General features: G+C 36.8%; 1 protein-coding gene across 1 annotated transcript in view; it reads right to left on the bottom strand.

Moving 5' to 3' along the window:
• Nucleotides 1–10,414: 10,414 nt before the first annotated feature.
• ADGRL4 (adhesion G protein-coupled receptor L4) overlaps nt 10,415–22,073 on the bottom strand; it is a 111,791-nt gene continuing 100,132 nt past the window's right edge. Inside the window, exons 14-16 of the mRNA XM_024565496.4 lie at nt 13,659–13,750; nt 12,170–12,338; nt 10,415–11,814 (exon numbers count right to left, since the gene is read on the bottom strand). Coding sequence (XP_024421264.3) covers nt 11,752–11,814; nt 12,170–12,338; nt 13,659–13,750 — 324 coding nt within the window. The 3' untranslated portion in view covers nt 10,415–11,751. The remainder of the gene's footprint in view (nt 11,815–12,169; nt 12,339–13,658; nt 13,751–22,073) is intronic.

Below are 22,073 nucleotides of genomic sequence, written 5' to 3' on the forward strand. Positions count from 1 at the left end.
GATATTTTCAGCAAAAGAGCTCACCAGAACCTTTGGTCTCCAGCTTCTCCCAGAAACTGAGCTGATACCTTTACTCTCTAGTTCCTCTGGAGCTCAGAACCAATACCGTGTGGCCCAAATCTTTCATTATAAATTATGCTATTATGCTGTCTGGTGGCCAAAGTCCCCAGGCCTACAAAGACATTCCTATCAGGCAGGACATTACAGGGACCTGAGGATCACCTTCCAGAAATTGAAAGCAAAGTTCAGACCCCTCTTTGGGTAAGAAGAATTCTTTAGTATGTATTACATAATATAAGAAAAGAATTATATAGAATTTAAGTATCATGATCCAGAATGTTAATACATGTGGTCCTGACAATACTTACCAGTGTGGAAAAACACACACTCTAAGATTTCTACAGACCATTTTTCTTCTTTTCTATCAGAAAGTTGGTTGTAAGTTTTCATATGTTTCAATATTTTGTAACATAAACTTCTGAATAAAAAAATTGTTAATTTTTTTCTTCAGGCATCTTAGTTGTAGAAGTCTTTCTGTATTACTACATGCTAATCTTTATAAGATGTTGTTTATCTCTGACATAGTAGGAAAGAGAAAAATCCCACACACGGTCTTTACCTCGTGGATATATTCTTCAAAAAAGATGGCAGTTCTTTAAAGTTAGCTATCGTTCCTAGCTTATAAAATAATACTTTTTGTGTCTTTTTTCAGTGATTGGGTTACTACATGAAAGTAAAGTCTTCTCTTTGGTTTTTATCAGCTTACAATAGTTTTGGAATGTCAGCTCTTGAAAACGAAATTAAAACCAAAATAGCTGTCTGTGTTCCTCTTAAGCATATTAGTTTGTGTAATGCCACCAAAAGCAGACACCACTTACTGTGAGAGTTAGTTTATTAGAGACATAGGGCCAACGGAAGCTGGCCAATTTTGGGGGGTCATTATTTTCCCTTTAATATTTTCCCTTTAAAAATGAGAAGCATAATCTATGGCCAAAGCACATGATGATGGGCGCCGTGCTCACTAGTTGCATTGCTTGGGTGGTTTCAGAGAAACACACATTTTGAACATAGGATTTTTTACTCCTCCCCTATTATCTCAAGCTACCCCTGCTGGGTCTAAAGGGTGATTATGTCTGATTCAGTAGTCTGTGACACTCTCATCTCACTCGGAAGTGTTGCATACAAATCATCCATTAAAGTGTAGACTAGAAGATATCATTGAATGCTATTTTAAGATTCGGTAGATGCCTTTTCAATTTTGTGTAGCTTCAGGGGAGGCATCCCAGCAAACTGCATTCATTTGAAGTTTCTTTCATTTCCTCACTAATTCAAATATTCATTTTCTCTTAAACACAACTGCATCATTTTCCTTTCTTTTTGGTCACAATGAAGCAGGGGCCCAAGAGTTCTTTAATATCATGGGTAGCACCCAATTATTTTTGAAGCAGTCATTTTTGCCTTGAAAAAGTGCCCCAGCTAGATGTGGGCTAGATAAAATCTAGTCATAGTGTAGTACAATCTGTTTGGGGGTATAGCTTTTTGACTCGGGTTGTCATGGAAAGGGAAAATATGATATTGGTTTCACTATATCAAAATTTTGAAATATATTCTTTAAGTTTATAAACTCTTTTCTCTATTTTTTATAATATTAAACATGTCTTCTATTTTTTCTAGTCAGGATTCTATGTGGAAATATTATTCCGTAAACAACGTAGCAGAGCTGGAACCACCGCATAGCCTTAAATGTGTTCAAGCATCCATTCACATATTTACTAAGTATTAGTCAAGTCACATCAGTTTAGAATAAATTACATTATTATTAGTCTTAAATGATTAGATTTAGAATCATAATTATATAGGGTAATACACAATATTTTCTATGCTATTTTAGAAAAAGAAAATATGTTCACTTAAATTTTAGCGTTATCGTTCTTTTTTGAGAACTGAATAATTTGTAAGTATGTTATAAACTTGAAACTGTTTAGAAAGTAATCAAGTGAGTGAAAGAAGGGTATCTGTAGATTTTTACACTGATTTTGATTTTATACCTATAACCTTGAATCTAGAATTATGATCAATTTATTTGCAAAAGTCATCTTGCTTGATATTTGTCTGTATATTGACCAGGTATTTATCTGCATATTGACCAGAGAGAATTTTACTAAATTATTTCCACTGTACTACATACTGAACTCTAAGCTCTCCACCGTCCAATCATTTGTTATGTTTTCTAGAAAAGACTTCCTTGCTTTGCCTCTGAATAACGTTACACTCCCCCCTTGTTGTTGCTGTTTTTACAAAGGGAAGCTAGCTATTTTCCTGGATTGACTGAATGCAAAGGGATATTATTTCATATGTAACAGGTACTAGGCTTAGAGTTTATTCTCAAATAGAATACCACTCAATATTTCCAAACAACTCAACTGACGAAGTAAATAATTATAGATGTGTGGCATAAAAGGATGTAAAACTATACTTTATCACATCAGAACTCCCCAATGTATGATCTGTGAGATGTCTCAGATCTTAATTGGTTTACTTAAGGTGGTGGGAAAGTATTCCAAGTTTAGAAAGGTATGTTAAACAAATATCAGCATTTTGAACTGTGTGTGTGTTTTTTTTTTAATGGCAGTAATTCTCAAAATTTTTTCTCTATTAAAAGAATTGATAAGCTCACTCAGAGTCAGTGGTGAGTGAGACAGTGAATATAGGCAAACTATGCAGAGTTCCTCACAGATTTTTTACTTACGGAATGCCTTTATACTTTACTTTTCAAATGGAGCCCTGTTACCAATAGTCAGACCACTGGCATCAGAATATGAGGATATAGTATGAGAAATCTTGATATAGACATGAATTTTTAAATCTATCTCTGGATTAAGATATGATAAAAATAGTTACCTAGGACATATAACTTGAGACTTTTATGGCTTTTATTGCTTTTGCTAAATTGTTCTTTAGAGTGATTTCATTGGCTTATACTCAAGGACACTTCAGGAAACTGTCCTATGAAGTTCATTGCTTTGTCTATTGTAGGAATATTATTATGATATATGGATATTGGCAAGAACAGAAAACTGTGACAAGTTGTATTTTCCCAAAATAACCTCAATAATGTTTCTCATTTCCACATGCTGTTATGCAATGCGACCACATCATTTCTTCATTAATAGGTTGGTCTATTTCTTCAACCCTTTAAATCTTGGTGGGTTTCGTGACTGGCTGCTTAGGCAGAAGTAAACACTTTGACTCCCGAGGTTAGGTGGTAAGAAGCCTTTCGATCCCCATGGGGGCTTCTTGAAATGCTTAGTTTTTCAATGCTCTCTCAAGGACCCCAGGATCCATGCTGCGTGAATCCCAAATGACACGGAGAGACCAGGAATGGGTGCTCACCAGCAGCACACACTGAGATGGTAGTGGACCACCATGTCAGATGGCTGCACCCCCGGTGAACTTCTGACCTCAGCTGCATGAGAAACCCTAAATGACCGTTACCCTATACTGAGCTCCAATCAACCAACACAAATGTGAGAAACTGGAGGGGGTGCTCCACCCTCAGGGCCTTCCCCCAGCCACCATGGATGAGAATAAGTCTACCAAGACATGATCTGCTTGGGAAGGAAAGGTGGCCGATCTCTCAAAGGAGAAGGGCCAAGAGTCGTTTCCTCAATGGGCTTTTATTGGGTTCAATTTGCACAACAATACAGGTAAAGCTCATCAATCATTGTCAGGCAGCAAGGATGAAACAATAGATAACAAACAAAGAATTCTGAGGGCTTATTCTATGTCAGGGTCAGTTAGCCAAAGGCTATAAGACTTTGGGAAACAAACTCATTTCAGGCTTGGACCCTCATCATTTAAATTGAGGGTATTAGCAAAGCAGGTTTCACAGGATTTTATGCATTCTTTCTTAGGCCTGATTGCCCCAGGGAATCTGCTCTTTCCAGCACAGGACTGCACCACCCTCTGTCATTGTTTCAGGCTTAAGCCAAGCAGGGGAAGTAAGGCAGCCAAGAGTTTAGGAGATTTCTTGCAGACAGAATGAGGACTCAGGCTATGTCAAAGCCCAGGGGCGAGGGTCCATCACCCCCTTTTTCCATAGATCCTCCCAAGTCCTTCCCTGTGGGCCTCTTTGTGACCATACCTGTCTTAGGTCATCCATCCCTTGAGGAATCTTACCCATCATTGGCTAACTGGTCAGGCTCAGGGCCAAGCAGGGTAAAGTAAAGTGGGCAGAGGTGGCGCCCCTGCCAGGGAGATAAGCTTTGTCTCCTGAATGGCTTATGGTCTCAAGGTCTCTGACTCAGCCTTAGCTATGGGGGGTTACTGCTTCTGAAACCAGGCAGGGCGGTTCCCAACAAGAAACAATAATAAATCATTTCTTTAAGGTGTCAGGCTCTGTATGGTGGTGTCGCACAGCAGGACATAACAAGTCCCAACAGAATGATGAGTGAAGCTCTCATGTTTTACTAAAGCTTTTACCTCCATTTCATGCCTATACCCTTGTTTTTACTTTGACTCAATTCTTGTATGTGCTTCACAGTTTTACTATCTCCTTAATAGTTTATCTATCATTTTCAAGGGCCTTAAGTTCACTTTGTAAGAAGTTTAAATGTGCATAATTCTTTGTGTATAAAATTCATATCATATCCAAGCCAAAATTGTACATTATCCACTTACCTTTTCTGAATTTTATAAAGAAAATGGAGGGATTCCAGAAACTATGATTTATTTCTGGTCTCAAGAAAGTAGAGATTTGGTGAGCAAGAAGGAGCTTCTATTCTACTTTCCCAACTAATGGGGAAAAAAGTGTTTCACTCTGTATTTAAGCTATGTATACAAATCTACTTGGAGGAAAAATCACACAATCCTAAACATATCCTATACTTTAGCACATTGAATAATAAACTACATTTTTAACCCCTGAGGCATTCTTTATGAGAATGATGAAGTATGCAAGTGAGTGTGACAAATATAGCAAAATATCTGAATTTCTAAATTAGCAACTAATAGTATTCCTAGCTCATTTATCTCATAAATTAGCAATATCTAGCTAACTATATATGGAAACTAGAAATTATCTGTATACAAAGCCATCTTATTGTTCAGGAAACAATGCTGAACATTTCAGAATCATAAATAATGGGTAAAACCAGATGCATTTTCCATAAGGGCAATAGGCATTTATTAAAAAATATTCTTTTCTATTGAAGAGCCGTGTTATTTTTTTCTCAGTGTTACAACGGTGCATTTGCTTTTGCTTTTAAAGAAATAAAGACTGGGTTTTAAAGCAGCATGGTTTCTATATTTTACATTTGGCAAAGAGTCAGCGAAACAACCACAAAGTGTCCTGAACAGAGAGTGTGAAGCACCCAAATAATGCCAGTGTGAATTTCTTTCTCATGTATAAGAATATGGGGAAAGCTGAGAATTCCGTATTAAATTTGCTTATATGTACTTTTTTTTCAAGTTCATGTAAATGCTAGTAGTACTTATATTTAAATAAAATATATTGATTCACCTTCATAGAGGAAAGCTATTTTAGTAAAGTTGTAGGACGTTGTCCCTGCAGGGACAGATGTTTTTACATGTACAGAATGTGTGGGACCTGGGGGCACCCTCTGCAAAGAACATGTCAGTAATGTTGAACATTTGAAGTTCTCTCTGACATCCCACCAGCTTCACAGTGGATGGCAGTGAGATTCGAATCAGAGGTTTTTGACTGGTGCAGGATGGAGGTTGCAAAAGTAGATTGGGAAGTGGTAGAAAATAAACCTACAATTTGACTTCATCATTACTGATTGTGATTTTTACTATTTCTTTGCTTATTTCAGAAATAATTTGCAGATAAATCAATAATGTGGAAATCCTCCTTTTATACCAGGGGTCTCTAAACCCAGGGCTGCCAACCAGGAAGGGTCCCTGGCTTGTTAGGAACCCAGCCGCGAGGGAAGCTAGCCTGAACTCCATCTCCGGTCCCTCCTCCACCTGAACTCGTCCTCCTACCCCACCACTCACACCCCTGTCATCCGTGGAAAAACCGGCCCCTGGTGCCAAAAAAGTGTGGGACCAATGCTCTATACTACAAATTTATGTCTATTTTTTATTAGTTATGTAAATCCAAATAGTGAATGCTAGCACATGCCTAGAACAATTGTTGACACCTAATAGATGCACAATCAATAGCTTCTCACCCAGGTCATAATAATAATAGCTAATTCTTCAATGTCAATTGCTATGTGCTCAGTAAGCATTGCGCTAATTTTCTTCTGTTCATGAAGTGATTTAATTTGTACAACATTATGAGCTAGCTACTGTTGTTATCCTATTTAGATGAGAAACTGAGGCACAGGGCCATAACATGCCAGAGATTATATATCTCACTAGAGGTAAAAATGGAATTTTAGCCCAGGCAATCTGACTGCAGAGTCTATGCGGTATCCGTAAGAGCCCTGCCTCTCTGAAAGCAAAGGTCTAATATGTGAGAGGTGACCGTTTATTTACACCTTCCTTTAGGAGAATCTGAGAAATTGATCAGAGTGGAAAAGGAAGTTGGGAGCATTTCGGTGGTTATGCAGAGGAGTTGGCCACACTTGAACAAGAAGCAATGTTGTTTTCAGTAATTACTTTCCTCACTCAGGCGCATAAGGTCTTGCAGAAAAGCCTCCTGCGTTAGACTAAGTGAAAGATGTAGTTGTCATGATTGCCAAGTGGGCTGAAGTGACAGAATAAATGACCTCACTGAAGCCAGGGTGCACAGAAAACCAGGGGAATTTTAGGGTAATTTGAACAATATTTGCAGTGGCGGCAGCACATGGTTCTTTCTTCACAGCAGGCAGCAGTAGCAGTGCTTTTTAGGGCTCTGTTCTTAGCACCAGAACTTACAAAGGATAATTAACCCCCCTGCACACTGGAGGTTCTTTTAGATACACTTCTGATACATTAAGGGAAAAGAAAGAAAATAACCATTTTCAGGTTGAGCAGCCTGGCCCTTGGATGCTGATACATGGCAAATTGCAGACCAATAGGAAATTAAACCACATATCTTAAGGACATATTTGAAAGAGACCTATTATTTTTTCCCTTATTTTTGTGCATAAATTATAATATACTTTGTAGATTTTATTATTTATAATGCCTCGAAGTGGGGGGTCAGAATTAGAATCATGGTACATTGGTACCGGAAGAGATCCATTGCAGCTAAACTAACCCTTTCATTTTATATGAATGATAATTGCCGTGCAAACTTATGATGCATAACATCTGAATGAATCACCAAGTAAATGTGCTGTACTTTCAAACTGCCTATTGATTCTAATGCTTGCTCAAGCCTTCAATCTAGGGTAAATAATTCAAACCCTTAGACTTAAATGAAAATGCTCCAGGAGCTTTGTGGATCTCTGATCCATGATATGGCTTTCGGTGAATGCATACCAGAGGTAACAAGCCGATCTATACCGATAAAAGGGTTCTGGTGTTTTGGCTTATCAGCAAGGTCCCCCCATCTATTACAGAGGGAAAAAAAACCTGTTGGCATTTGTTATTTTCAACAATAAAACCAAACCACATTGCATGAAGAACATTATTTATGAAAGATATAGAAGTTTTTAAATATGTTACTGAATTAATTCAGATTGCATACCAGCTGTGCGATTTATGGTCCATCCTCAATATGGAATATTATTCAGTCACTAAAAAGAATGAATGAGCTATACCTGTGAGCTTCCAAGTGAGAAAAGCAGATAACAGATGTTTTTATAATGTGATCTCATATTAATGATTTGAATATGATGATATAAACAGGAAGAAAAATGTGGAAGAATATATACTGGGTAGTTAAAACAAATTGCCTGCTTGATGAGGTGGGTAGGAGTTGAGGGACAGAAATAAATGTGCAGGAAAAGGACAGCCAAGCAAAAACAAAAGAAGAAAAACACTTCACCATAAAACATATGAAATGTACTTATTTCAAATTGCATATGTCATGCTTCTTTTATCCCCAAAAGACATAATTGCAAATAAGAATATTGCCCTCATGCTAAATGAGTTTATAGTCAGGGAACAGTAGAACATGCACTGAACTTAGAAGCAGAAAACCTGAGTATGAATCTGTTCACTTTACCTTCTTACCTGAGAGTCTGAACAAGTTTCTCAGAGTCACATGGGAGAGCAGAAAAGCTGGGGTTTCCAGTCTGAACACTAGCTTTGCAATTTCCTAGCTGTGTGAGCACTTGTCACATGAAGAATGAAGATAGAATTGCACACACTACTATGAGCATTAAGTGAGATCTGTATTAACTATCAGGAACCTTTAAGACTTTTTTTAAAAATGCCATCTCTAGGTCTTTTTTCTCATATCTGTAATCTAAAACCTAAAAGTTTTAAATTTGAACACTGCATGGTGACTTCATAATTCAGTGCTGGTATTTGTACAGTCTGCAAGTGCTATACTTACAGTGTGTGGGGCACTTAATAAAAATCAGATTGATGAGAGAGGCTTCACAGAGAAAGGTCTTGAATGACAGGTGGAATTTGCATGGGGGAAGACATTCTAGGTAGCAGAAAATCTGAACAATGGGTACTCTTTCTGGAGCCATACTTAATCCATATTTCATGCTTTCCTCAAAGATTCATGTTGGAGAAATTAGAGAATAATATTGATAATTAGAAAAGGCTCGTATTTTGTAAGGCATTAAAGGTGGGTACAGTAAGTTAGATTGACTATATATAAAATTAAGAATGCAGAGTTATTGTTTGATTTTAGGGAGTTAGCATTGAATTAAAAGGGACTGAAGAAATATCAATTTAGTATGTATGATTTGTTAGTTTTGCCTAGCATGCAGATTGTAGAGTATTTGTTTATGGACTTTCTTATACTTTTTCTAATTATCATATTCTATGTAAACATTTATCCTAACCAAAGTGTAGTCAGTCAACCAAGAGATATTTTTATTGGGAAATTATATTGTCTTAATAACAAGTTTCACACAGAGAATTAATTTTATGCTCTTTGGTGTCCATTTATTTCATCATTTGAGGCCAACTTTAATATATTGTTTTTAGATTTAATCTCTTGAGATCCTATAGACCTCCATTCACCCCATTTGTTGATGAAGAACAGTATGTAAACATATATTTACTAACGGATTTGTGATATATCCTGTGAATGGGGAGACCGAGGCTCGAGTCCTAGTATTTACTCTACTCACTCTCAAATGAGGAAGTGGTACATGAGGAACAACAGCCAGATGGACAACGAGGCAGTACTTTATTGATAGTTTGGCAAGCTCCTTACAAATCCCTGGAGAAGTTCTTTCCTGAAAAACTGAGTTGGAGCTATAGTACAAGCTCAAGGTGGCTTAATTCTTCGGCCTGCTCCACTTCACCATTTTGAGATTGCTGGGCCCTCTCTTTCCACCTAACTGCATGGCAGTTAGAGGCAAGCACAGAAGGCTGTTCTTGAGAAAGTCGGTTCACCAAATGGACTTCCATTATGAAATTCGTAAAGTAAAAGAGCAAAACCCAGACTGTTCCGAGGGTTCATGCCCTCGTATAACATCAATCATGTGGCCACCGGGCTGCAGAAGGCAGTGATATTGTGCCTGAGAAGGTACCTGACTTTAAGGAAGAACAAAACTTGGTAAAGGGAGTGTCCTGAGCTCAGGCTAAATGATTGCAATAAAACGTGATAGATGTTAAAATAGGTAAGTTCTAGATGGACCTGTGACACAAAGGTAGAAGTGATTAGTTTTTTGTGTGACTCAAGGAAGGTTTCATGAAGATACATTATGAATAAGTAGATGTTTGTCAGATAACAACAAGTAAAACATTCCAGAAATAGGGAAACAGGTAAACCATTGTAAGTTTGGGGAAAAATAGTTTGGTATGATTGGAGAAATTTGATAGGGCAAAAGCGAAAACCAGGGAGGCGAGCTGATATGAGAGGGACTGAAATCTTCAGCTAAGGGATGTAGGCTCTATCTTCTGACAGCATACCTGTTCTGCCCCTTCTTTGACCTATAAGGAATTCTGTGGTTACATTGGGAACCAGATAATCCACGACAACCTTCCCATGTTAACGTCAGCTTATTAGCAACCTTAAGTTTTCCTCTCAATGCAACCTAAAAGAGTCATAGGTTGTAAAGATTAGGGTGTGGGCATTTTGGAGGGCCATTATTCTGCCCACCACACTGAGTTTTGTATACAGTGATTAAACAAATTACTTTCCAATATGCCCTTCCTATAACACTGTCCTGTAGTGACAATGACCATAGTAGGTCATAGGTTTACTTTATATACGAGATCAAAAAATACAGTAAAAAGTTATTATCATAAATCCTCTAAAAATGCATAAGCCATATTGGCAGGTAGCACATTTTTCTTGAGAAAACGACTCAGCAAAGCAGTAGCAGGATTCATTTAGATAACATTTTATTTGTTAGAGATTTGACAGACTGTATTTCAATAGCGGGAGAAATTAAATCACAACATTTAGTGTATGGGCAGACTTTGCAGGTAGGTACAGAACAATGACATACTTATGAAGTCTAGCCACTGCTTCTTCACCTTAATGAGACGATCTGAGGACAGACGAAGCCACACGTGTAAGCAGATCTGCTTTAATAGATTGCGGGGAACTGTCGGAAAATAGATCCACTGTGAAGACCGCTACAGTTCTTAGTGATTTCCTTGTTGTTATAAATAACACTTTTTAAGTGTGTACTTTTATGAACAGAAAAAATAGCAATTCACTTTATGAATACTTCCATATTTACAGTGCCCTTTTAAAAATGGTAAGTTAAAAGGGTATATCCCAATGTGAACTACAATATTTCTAAAATTACAAAAATAAAGAACTCGTACTAGTATGATGAGACATGATATTTTTCACTCTATGGAGAGGTTATAGAATAGAATACTTTAGCTTTATTTACAGGCATGAGCCACATTTACAGACGTGAACACTATTAGGTTTTGACACCTTTATGTGTTACTGATTAGGCATTTGCAGTCCCTCTAGCAATACCATATACCTCATTCCAATGTTAAGCTAAGAACAGAGCAGAAATGTTGGTTTTTGCCTCTGTGAAGTTGTGTGATTTTTAGAAAATCAGAAAAGAAAATGGATATAACAAATATAGGTCCAGGTTATTTTAGTAGAAGTTTACGTTCAGAACAATTCACGAAATAGTAAGATGTGTTTGTTCAATTCTTTATTTTACCCCTATAATTTTTCATCTCGTTTATAAAAAATACAAGTTTACTCAAAATACAATCTGTTGTTATAACAGCCATTCCCTTTCTGCTGTTTTATATGCTGCTCTTTCATTCTCTTCTGTTCCACTTTCTGTAACAGAGCTCATTACCAAGGTGAGAGGGGAGTAGTTTCAAAGGCAACATGAGTCAGAAAATATCAACCCAGTGGTTTCCTTCAGGACATTCATCTATTTCTGTGTTAGAGAGAAAATCTTTCCTTGGGTGCGGTGATATCACTCCTGAAAAACCAATTATTTTCCAAATGTCTGCAACACGATTTTTGACATAACTAAGTCGTATAGGGAAGCACACTATACTTACACAGTACATACTCTTACCTCTTACACTGTTCCTACACTGTAAACAGAAAAACTGATTTAAAATATGATTATCTAGTAATAATAATTGGACAGTTTGAGTACTTTTTATACACCGGCCATCCACCGCTTGGCCTTTTTATCTTTGTGCAGCAGTAATTATCCAGGTTCCCTTTGTTTATCTTAAACACCCAGAACAGCAAGGGACATTTTTGAACAATCTGTAATATTCTTCTTGGATCTACAACAAAAAGAAAAGAAAAGGGAAGAGAGAAATATTAAACGTAATTGCAACAATCATATCAAGTTATTTTCAAATCACATTAAATTGTTATGTTTCTTACCTATTAAGGCCTGCCTCTGATAGTGAGAAAAAGCTCAAGTGAATATAAGGTATTATTTATATTCCTAATAGCAAGTTTTTAAAAAGCATAATTTCCTAAGAACAGCTAGGTGCTCTGATTATTTTGATACTAAAATGTACTACATTTAGGCAATAAAGATTCAAGTCATGAATCTATGAGAATTTTTATCAACTTGGTAACCGATGCTACGTGAAGATACTATAGAGTTGACCAAAATAACGAATCGCATACCTTTCTTGACAAAACACACAGGAATAAGAAAATGAACATCCCTTGGAAGGCATTGCTGATGGTGAAGAGGTACGCCGTCACCACCGAGGCGTGCACCACGTGGAGAACCCCAAAGATCCAGGTGGTGCCCAGAAGGAACAGAAGCGCCAGGGCTCCTCTGGCGCAGGACCTGGATCGTATTCGAAATATTCCAGGTAAGAACGTTACACATACTCAGCACATCCCCAAATTTCTCAGATTATGTGGGAAATGAGTTTTTGGTATAACCCACAAATCTTTTGCAAAGACCAACAACTTTGAAACTGACACGGTCTGCACAGTCCTGTGGGACAGCCCTTAGGGTTTGCCGCTGCGCCGGGGCAGAGACGGGCTTCCAAAATCAAGGCGGCATTATTAAATACACTATTTGTCAAGGAGTTTTCTTAATCTTAACAAATTTTTTATCTGGTGTACTGCAGTGTATATGCTTTGATTTAAAATCTGATGTTGCAGTAATTGCCAAAGGTAAGACATATATCTGTTAGGAAATATTTTCTTTAAGAAACCTTGAGAAGTATACCATGTGAACTGTGGTCAGCACGTATGTCTGACGTCGAAGAAAACTTCTGTTTTTTTTCAGGTTTTGTACAGAAGAAAGTGTGGGATATAAAACTAGACTTTCTTTTTTGCTTGTGCAATTCTGTTACTTCCAAATAAATTCATGTTGGAATACTGATCTCTTAAAAATTAAAAAATAATACATGCACATACTCTTACCTATTTTCAGCTTATTTTCGGTGACTTTTGGTAAAACCATTCAACCTTGCTCCCTGAGGATACCGCTTTAAGAATGAGGCAACTACTGATTATTTTCTCATTCATTTTTGGTTTAGCACTGTACTTCAGAAAATGAGTCACTTTTAACTTTATTAAAACCAGCACACTGCACGAAACTATGAATGGTGAGAAGTAAAAGAAAGTAATCAAGCAAACATTTGCTAAATCCTCACTATAACCCTTGTGCAAGGTATTGAAACTACCGGAGAGTTCCCAAGTAACCCAGCATCAGTTGTGTCTCATGTTCCTCACAGTACACTTCGGTTTTTCCTAGACAAACTGTTTTCAAGGTCTCAATAAATCAGTTCTAAAGACAGGGCCTTCAAGGAAAAATCATGGCAGTAAGCAAATTAAGAAATGCAAGAAAGAAGCATAGCTATGAAGCTTTGAGAAATATTTTGCAAAAGAAAATCACTAAGGTCCACTTTTGCTTAAAATGGTCATCATTTCTTCTTTCAAAGAGGACTATGCTTAAAAAGATTGTTTTACTCACTATTTGATCTGTGGTGATTGTAGGCTTATTAATTATACAAAATGCCATTTAACATAACTATTTTAATAATGCAGGAGGAAAGTATAAAAATCATTAAAATTTGTCTTTCCAAAACTTACTTATATTTTAAGTTTCTAAAGCTTTTAATTTCTAAAGAAAGTAGACATGAGAAACATTTACCTTATGTTTTCATAGCAACTAACTTCTGGCTTCAACCCTGCAGTGTGACGAAAAACTTTGTATATGATAAATCCAAAAGCCAAGAGATTAACCTGAGAAAATAAACTCATTTCAAACAAGAGATACTTTTTATAGTAAATTATATATATATAAAAATAAACAAATAGCAAAGGTTTCAAATTAACAGAAACCAGAAAATCACAGCATTCTAATATATATTTCTTTCTTTTTATTTATTTATTTATTTATAAAATTAATTAATTTATTTTTATTGTTATTCAATTATAGTTGTCTGCATTTTCTCCCCATCCCTCCACCCCACCCCAGCCAAACCCACCCCCCTCCCCCACCATCTAATGTATATTTCAAAGCACACACACTCTGGTATACTTAGGAAAACAGATCTGCGGTTTATCTTTCCAGTATCACTCCGCATTTGGGGTACCCCTGGTAGTTCAATTTGGCAGACTGTATTAAGCGAACTCTTCAAGAAAATTCTTCAGATTTAATGATCACATCTATAGATTGATATCACCTGCTGCCAATGCTATGATCAGTCTACATATTAAATTTTGGTTTTAAATCTTTATGAACACTTGAGGAATCAAATATTTGTTCATAAAATGTGTTTCATTTCTTTAAGGAGCACTGTTAGTGATAATTCTGTCAATCCTTTAAAAATATAAACTGAAACAGAAAATTTAAAAGGAAATTAAAAAACTCAATAAAACACCCTCAATTTTTATTGCTAGAAACATTTTGAATGCACTTTCTTTTATATAGTTCATCTAGCTAGCTCTCCTAATATTTATGCTGAGATTTCCTTTTCCTAGATTTAACTACAGAAACTTTAAAATATTTTTTTATTTTTTTAAATTATTTTATTGTTCAATCACAGTTGTCTGCATTTACCTTCCACCAGTCTCCCCCGCCCACCGAAGCCATCCCACCTCCCTCCCCTGATTCCAAACCCCACCTTGGTTTTGTCCACGTGTCCTTTATAGTTGTTCCTGAAAACCCTTACCCCCATTATCCCTTCCCACCTGCCCTCTGGATACTGTCTCTGGTTACATTTTGTTAAGTGAAGTAAGCCAGGCGGTGAGGGACAAATACCATATGATCTCACCGTTAACTGGAACCTCATCAACATAACAAACAAGCAAGCAAAATATAACCAGAAACTTTAAAATATTAATCAATTAAATGTTTATTTGAAGGAATATGTACATTTTATTGATCAACATTTATCATTATAATATCTATATTTTCTAATATGAGCTAAAAAGGATACACAGAATTTGCACCTTTTTTAAGTGCATAAATCAGCTGAGAATATGCTTACTGATTTCAGAGAGAGAAGGGAGTGAGAGAAACATTGACATGAGAGAGAAACATCGATTAGCTGCCTCTCTTACGATGCCCTCACTGAACCTGCAACCTTCTTATGTTGTCACTTCTCCATGGAGAAATCCTTGAGAGGAAAAGTAAGGTTTCAGTCCCTTCTTCCTTCTTCCAAATGTTTATTACTTCTAATTATATGATTAATTAATTCTAATTACCTTTATGCTTCCATACAAAGAAAAATCTTTAGCAACTGCTGAGAGCAGATACAGTATATTTAAATTGATTTAGTTAACAGTTCCACCTTATCGTATGCTCAAATAACTAACTGAAATGACAATTTAATATTTAATTTTATAAAAAGTCTTTATGATTTATGAAAAAGGAGGCATAGTAGTTTCTAGGTTTCTATAGCTACGCTTCTTAAAATAAATTTGGAAACAACCACTGTATTTAGTTTTATAAACATATACATTAGTTAAATAATAAAATGTATTAAAAATTGGTTAGTATAAATAATATACTCAAAACATTATTGGCTTGAAAATCTTCAAATAAGTTTTATAAGACATTTGTATTGAACTTGTTGTCATAACAAAGGAAGAGTTACAAGATAAAACAACCTTAAATGATAAATTGTTCCCTAATGTATCATTTATCTACATAAGTAATTCATAATACTTATTAAATACAGTTTCTGAAAATTCTGTTTTTGACAAAATAGATTTGAAAAATAGTTGCTCATACTGCTTTGATTTCTCAGAAATGCATATACATTGTTGACATGTTCTTCTACATCATATGGTAAAATAGTGAAGGGTAGAAATGGAACATTCCCTATGGGTTAACCTGTTCTGAAAAGTACTTTTTTCTTGTACAAAAGGGAAACAGTTTACATACTTATAAAAACCAAGTGCTGTTGGACAACGAAGGGATGAATTCCTATTCTGTAAACTCACTTTCCTAATTGTAAGAGAAAACAGATTAAACAGTTTTATCAATAGGTGTTATAGTTTTATGTAATGAAAATAACCACATATTGTTTGTGTTATCCACAATCATTGATAATAATATAAATATATAGAACTTTCAATATGCATTTATAAAGGGTCTATTAAGAGGCTGGTACAGTAGTTGGGCTGGTACATATTAATGAACACAGCATCCACTGCCATTTGTTTTCACAAACTTACTAAGAAGATGGATAGTAAACAGATAATCATACAAATACTTATAAAGTTACAAATTGTGATAAATGGTAGTAAGTCACAAATTTAGACTATCAGGAGAGACAAAATGGGGGTTGCTTAGAACAAAGGTTTGGGAGTACTTCTCTTAAGATTTAGCAGCTAAGCCAGTACCTGATAAATTATAATGCATTAGCAGATCAACAATGAAGGCAGAAAGGCATTCTATTAAGGAAATGGCATAGAAAAAAGTCATGAGGTGCTCGGGGTGTAGTAAACACAGGGAAGAGTAGCATAATGTGAAGCAGGGGAGGTAGACAGAGATAGGACTCAGATTTTATCTTCAATGCAAAGGGTTTTTATTTATTCTTTTAGTCAGCAATCATAGGAAAAGTACTATAGGTCTTTCCTCAAGGAACTTACAGTATAATGGAGAAGATAACAAGTCCACCGGAAAGTACAATACTATTCAATAAGTGCCATGCAATTATTTGCATAATAAAGTAAAATAACAAGGTGAAAAGGGCCTAGCATATGATTTCTAAGCCAATCTTAAATGAACAGGATAGAATAATGGCAACTCAGTGAAAATAAATGACTACTCTGGATCTTGGTCATTGGATTTACCTACATACACTGATTTCCCAGGTGATCAGATCTTATAACTCAAAACACTATTCTTAGGTCCTATCTGACCTTTCCACTTGGAAATCTAATAGGCATCCTGAATTAAAAATGTCAAAAACTAGACTTCTGGTCAAGATGGAGACATGGGTAGACATGCTTCACCTCTTCTCACAACCACAGAGAGAATTATAACTATATCTTAGGACAAATAACAATCAGAACTGGCAGAAAATTGAGCTGTATGGAAGTCCAAAAACCAAGAATTTAAAGAAACCACATTCACCTAGGTGGGTAGAAGGGGCAGAATTGAAGAGACAGACGGAGAGGCATAGAGATGCAGTGTGGTGTGGAGAGGCAATGGTGATGGTGGTGGTGGTGGAACTGGTGGTCCCACACTCACGTGCAGTGGATAAAAATCAGGAGGGATACCTTGGGAGCAGTGATCCTAGCCCCAGGCCAGATTGCAGAGCCTAGGATTTCAGCACTGGGAAGATAGCTCTCTGTAACTTCTGACTGCAAAAACCAATGGGCGTTGAGGAGGTGGAAGAAACTGCCAGATTTTTAGGAGAGTCTGTTTTAAGGGCCCGCATGGGCTTAGAACATACGCAAACCCACCCACTCAGGACTCACCACCAGGGCAACAGCTGGAAGGGTACCAGTCTCATATGCAAAGTGAGTGAAATGACTGGAAATGAGGCAAGTGCTGGGCAAACCTCCAGAAGCCAGGCAGCAGCATTGTTCCCTCTCCGAGCTCTCCCTCCACACAGAGCCACAAAATAATGAAGTGGGTGCCCTACCCTGGCAATTACCTAAGGCTCCACCCCACCCAATTTACAGGTGACTTTTCTAATACGGGGAGTGAAAGCAGCTCTACCTAATACACAGAAACAAACACAGGGAGGCTGCTGAATTGAGAAGACCAAGAAATATGGCCCAAATGAAAGAACAGAACAAATCTCCAGAAAAAGAACGGAGTGAAATGGAGACAGCCAACCGGTCAGATGCAGCGTTCACAACACTGGTGCTCAGGATGCTCAAAGAACTCCTTGCGACAACATATGGGAAGAAATGAAGGTTACATTAAGTGAAATAAAGAAAAATCTACAGGGTACCAACAGTGGAGATGATGAAGCCAAGAATAAAAAATTGGAACACAAGGAAGGAAAAAGCATTCAGTCAGGACAGGAGTAAGAAAAAAAAAATCCAAAAAAATGACAATAGGCTTAGGAATCTCTGGGACAACTTTAAATATACCAACATCTGAATCATAGGGTGCCAGAAGGAGAAGAGGAAGGGCAAGAAATTGAAAACTTACTTGAAAGAATAATGAAGAAAACCTTTCCTAATTTGGCAAAGGAAATAGACATACAGGTCCAGGAAGCACAGAGAATCGCAAACAACTTGGACCCAAAGAGGACCAAGACACATCATAATTAAAATGTCAAAGGTTAAAGATAGAGAGACAATCTTAAAAGCAGCAAGGGAAAAAGAGACAGTTACCTATAAAGGAGTGCCCATAAGACTATCAACTGATTTCTCAAAAGAAACTTTGCAGACAAGAATGGACTAGCAAAAAGTAATCAAAGTGATGAAAAACAGGGACCTACAACCTAGATCACTCTATCCAGCAAAACTATCATCTAGAATGGAAGGGCAGATAAAGCATTTCCCAGACAAGGTAAAATTAAAGGAGTTCATCATCACCAAGCCATTATTACATGAAATGTTAAAGGGACTTATTTAAGAAAAAGAAGAAGATCAATACTATGAACATTAAAAGGGCAGCAAATTCACAACTACCAACAACTAAATCTGAAAAAACAAACTAAGCAAACAACTAGAACAGGAAAAGCATCATAGATATGGAGATCATTTGGAGGGTTGCCAGCTGGGAGGGGGAAGAGGAGAATGGAGGGAAAGGTTCAGGGAATAAGAAGCATAAATGGTAGGTACAAAATAGACAGGGGGATGTCAAGAATAGTATAGGAAATAGAGAAGCCAAAGAACTTATATGCACAGCCCATAGATATAAATAAACTAAGGTGGGGATTGCTGGAGGGAAGGGGTTACCGAGCAGAGGGGTACAAAGGGGGAAAAATTGAGGCCATTGCAATAGTATAATCAATAAAATATATTTTAAAAATATGTTAAAACCTAAATTACTATTCTTCCCTCAAAGAACATATTTTTGCTGTAATCTTGTGTATCTGAAAAAAAAGTTATTTCATCCTTCTTGCAGATCAGGCATATCTGTCAGCAAACCCTTCACATGTACTTTCAGAATATGTTCAGAATGTCTTTACCACTCACGGTCTTCACAGCTTCTATCCTGGAAGAGGCCACCATCATGCCTCCCCTGGGCTGTTAGAAAAGCCTCTTAATCAGTCCTCCTTCTTCTGACTTGCCTTCCTGCAATCCATTCTCATTCCAGCAGTCAGAAGGATATCTTTAAAATGTAAGTCAGACCATTTCTCTGTTCAGAACCTTCCAGTGGCTTCCTTTGTCAGAGTTAGAACTGAAGATCTCACAATGGCCGCTAGGGTCTGAAATGATATATGTCTTCCCTCACACCCTGCTCTGTTCTCTGATCACTTCATTCTACTCACATGGGATTCCCTGCCCTCCCTCCCGCACACCAGGCATGCCTTGAGGGTGATTGTGCTTGCTGGGCCCTCAGATACTCCCACAGCTCATTCCCTTACCACCTGTGCTTAAATGCTGCTTGTCCACATAGCACCTCCCAGTGTACTTTTATGAAAATCTAAAACCCGAATGATAAACAGACCTAGATCAATTCCATGGAAATGTAGAGAATGGTGGTATGTTTTATAATGTTGAACAATGCAGATTCTATACACCAACGTGTTCTTCCCTTGCCTTCATCACTGGAAAACCAACACAGACTTTCCTCTACTAAAAGTTAGTAAGGTTCCTCTGAGCTTTCTTCTAGGCCTCAACCTTGGGCTTCAGTGTTCATCCTTGCAGAGTTCAGTTTTAGCAAGAATTTTGCTAAGTCAGCTTAGAGAGGGTCCTCCTACTTTTGATATCTAATCAAATTCCTCACCTCCCAGCCTTGCTATCTGATCATCCTGGCCTGCCCTTCAGGAAGAATCTTGTTAAAGTGAGAAGAGCAAGAACTCCCCCTAACCTTGACGTCGCCTCTCAGTAATTTTCCATCCACCAGCCTCCAACTACCCCCTCCCGACCCCAACACACAGCCTGTTCCTTGGCTATGATCCCCAGAAGTCTTTATTGTATTCAAAGCGGAACCAAATCTCTCGCTCCTATTGTGATAGTGTTGACACCCACCACAGAGTCCCAGGTAAAGTCCTCATCACCATTTTAACAAATGTCAGAGTAGTGTTTTTCTTTAAAAAAAACTCAGAGCCAAATTTAACGTCAAGTTATAATATTCAGTAAATTTGGGGTAATTGAAAAAAATCTACATTTGCTTCTTTTTCACTGCCTGTCATCTCTTTATCCATAAGTATATAAGGTAGTTTACATCCTTTTTCTAACAGAGTAAAAAAAACTGTAGGTAAAGAATTAATATCACCTAAATGCACATGATCTTACTTACTTAGAGGTGGAGATTAGTGGAAACTGCATTTTGCATCGTATGGAATAGTATCCTTCGGGAGGGAGTGTTTTATGAAGTAAGTATGAATGGTCCGAGATGAGATAAAAACAAAAGCTCAAAATTATTGAGAATTAAAAAAGTATTTCTGATAATAAGGAATAGTTCACAAATATTAAATAATGTGAAGTGATGACTGAGGCTAGAGAAATATCTGCAGTTTAGTTTAACTAGTTGGAAATTTGCAAATAGCACTGTGCTTACAGGCAATGGTTACATGATTGATACATCAATGATAACTGACTTGAATGTGTAATTTTTTAAAATATTGGAAAATCATTAACATTAACCTTAAGAAAATGGTGTCTTTAAAATTACTCACACTTTTGCTCATTAGTGTTTACCTACATGTGTTGGTTTTATTAATTATGATTCCTTCATTATTTATCTCTAGATGTTAGTGCCATAAAAGCACAGGAGCTAATTAATGACTTGCAAATGAACAAAGTCATTCATAATCATTTTTGTCTCAATTTTTGAAAAAGACTTTTAGCTTGTTAACTAGGAGTCCATAAACTTTTCTAGGAATAAACAAGACAAGGACATAAGATGACAAACAAGAAGTCTGAATTCATTGCTGCACTTTCGAATACAGAGGAGAATAAAAATAACTGAAGAAAAGTCATTCAATGTCGTGAAAACTTAACCCTTGAGAAAAAGTAATATTTTAAATTTAAAATCATTTCCCTTGCTTCATCTTAAGGGATATTTACCTATACAGAGATCTGTGCCTTAACTTCAGTGACATATATAGTTACTTTAAAGTTTGGCACACAGGTTCTGATGTTTGACAGAGTGCAATACAAATTTTTAAGTGCCTTTAAAAAAAAAAACAAAAAATCTTAAATAGATGAGCTGGGGAGAAAGTGGGAGCTAATTCTGAAAGATTTAAACCTACAGGTACATTCAAGGCAAGGGCTTCACATTCAGATTTCAAAACGAAGCGTCCCAATCAGTCATTTTTCTCTTCTTAGTCTTTTCCTCAATAATTGATGAAGTCATCTCTACGCTGATGTCAGATCTCACCGGGAAAAATGAGGAAAGTTCTCTTACAGCACTTTGAGACCCAGGCTTTAATTTTTTATGTATATCAAACCGAATCTGGTTCATTTCAGAATGTGTCATGATCGCAACTACTGTGTCTCTTCACGTAGTTTTACTGCGTTTGAATGAACTGGCTGAGGACAAATCTCCTGCAAAGGAGGAAAGGTGGGTTTTTTCTGGCCTATTGAGGGGTCATAATACAACATCAACTCGTTCTCATGCCTCAACCCCTGCAGCGATAACTAAGTAGTTTTCAATTTAAGCTTTAAAATAAAATGAAAAAAATCTTTTAATTAAAGAAAAAATTGCCTGCTAGGTAGATTGGAATCAAGTAGTTGGAGTTTTGTCTTCTGTCTTACTTTTTTTTTATTATTTCCCAATTAAAGTCGTCTCAGTAAATGCTTAGCTACAGTGCTAATCACATAACCTTGAAGTATGTGATAAGCAGAATAATGTCTCCCCTTACCCAAATTTTCACACCTTAATGTCTGGAACTTGTGAAAATGGCAAAAGGAATTTTGCAGATAAATTTAAGGTTGTGGACTTTAAGATAAAGAAGTCATTCTGCATCATTCTGTT

The sequence above is a fragment of the Desmodus rotundus genome, chromosome 3, assembly GCF_022682495.2.
Source record: "Desmodus rotundus isolate HL8 chromosome 3, HLdesRot8A.1, whole genome shotgun sequence".
NCBI classification, from domain to species: domain Eukaryota; kingdom Metazoa; phylum Chordata; class Mammalia; order Chiroptera; family Phyllostomidae; genus Desmodus; species Desmodus rotundus.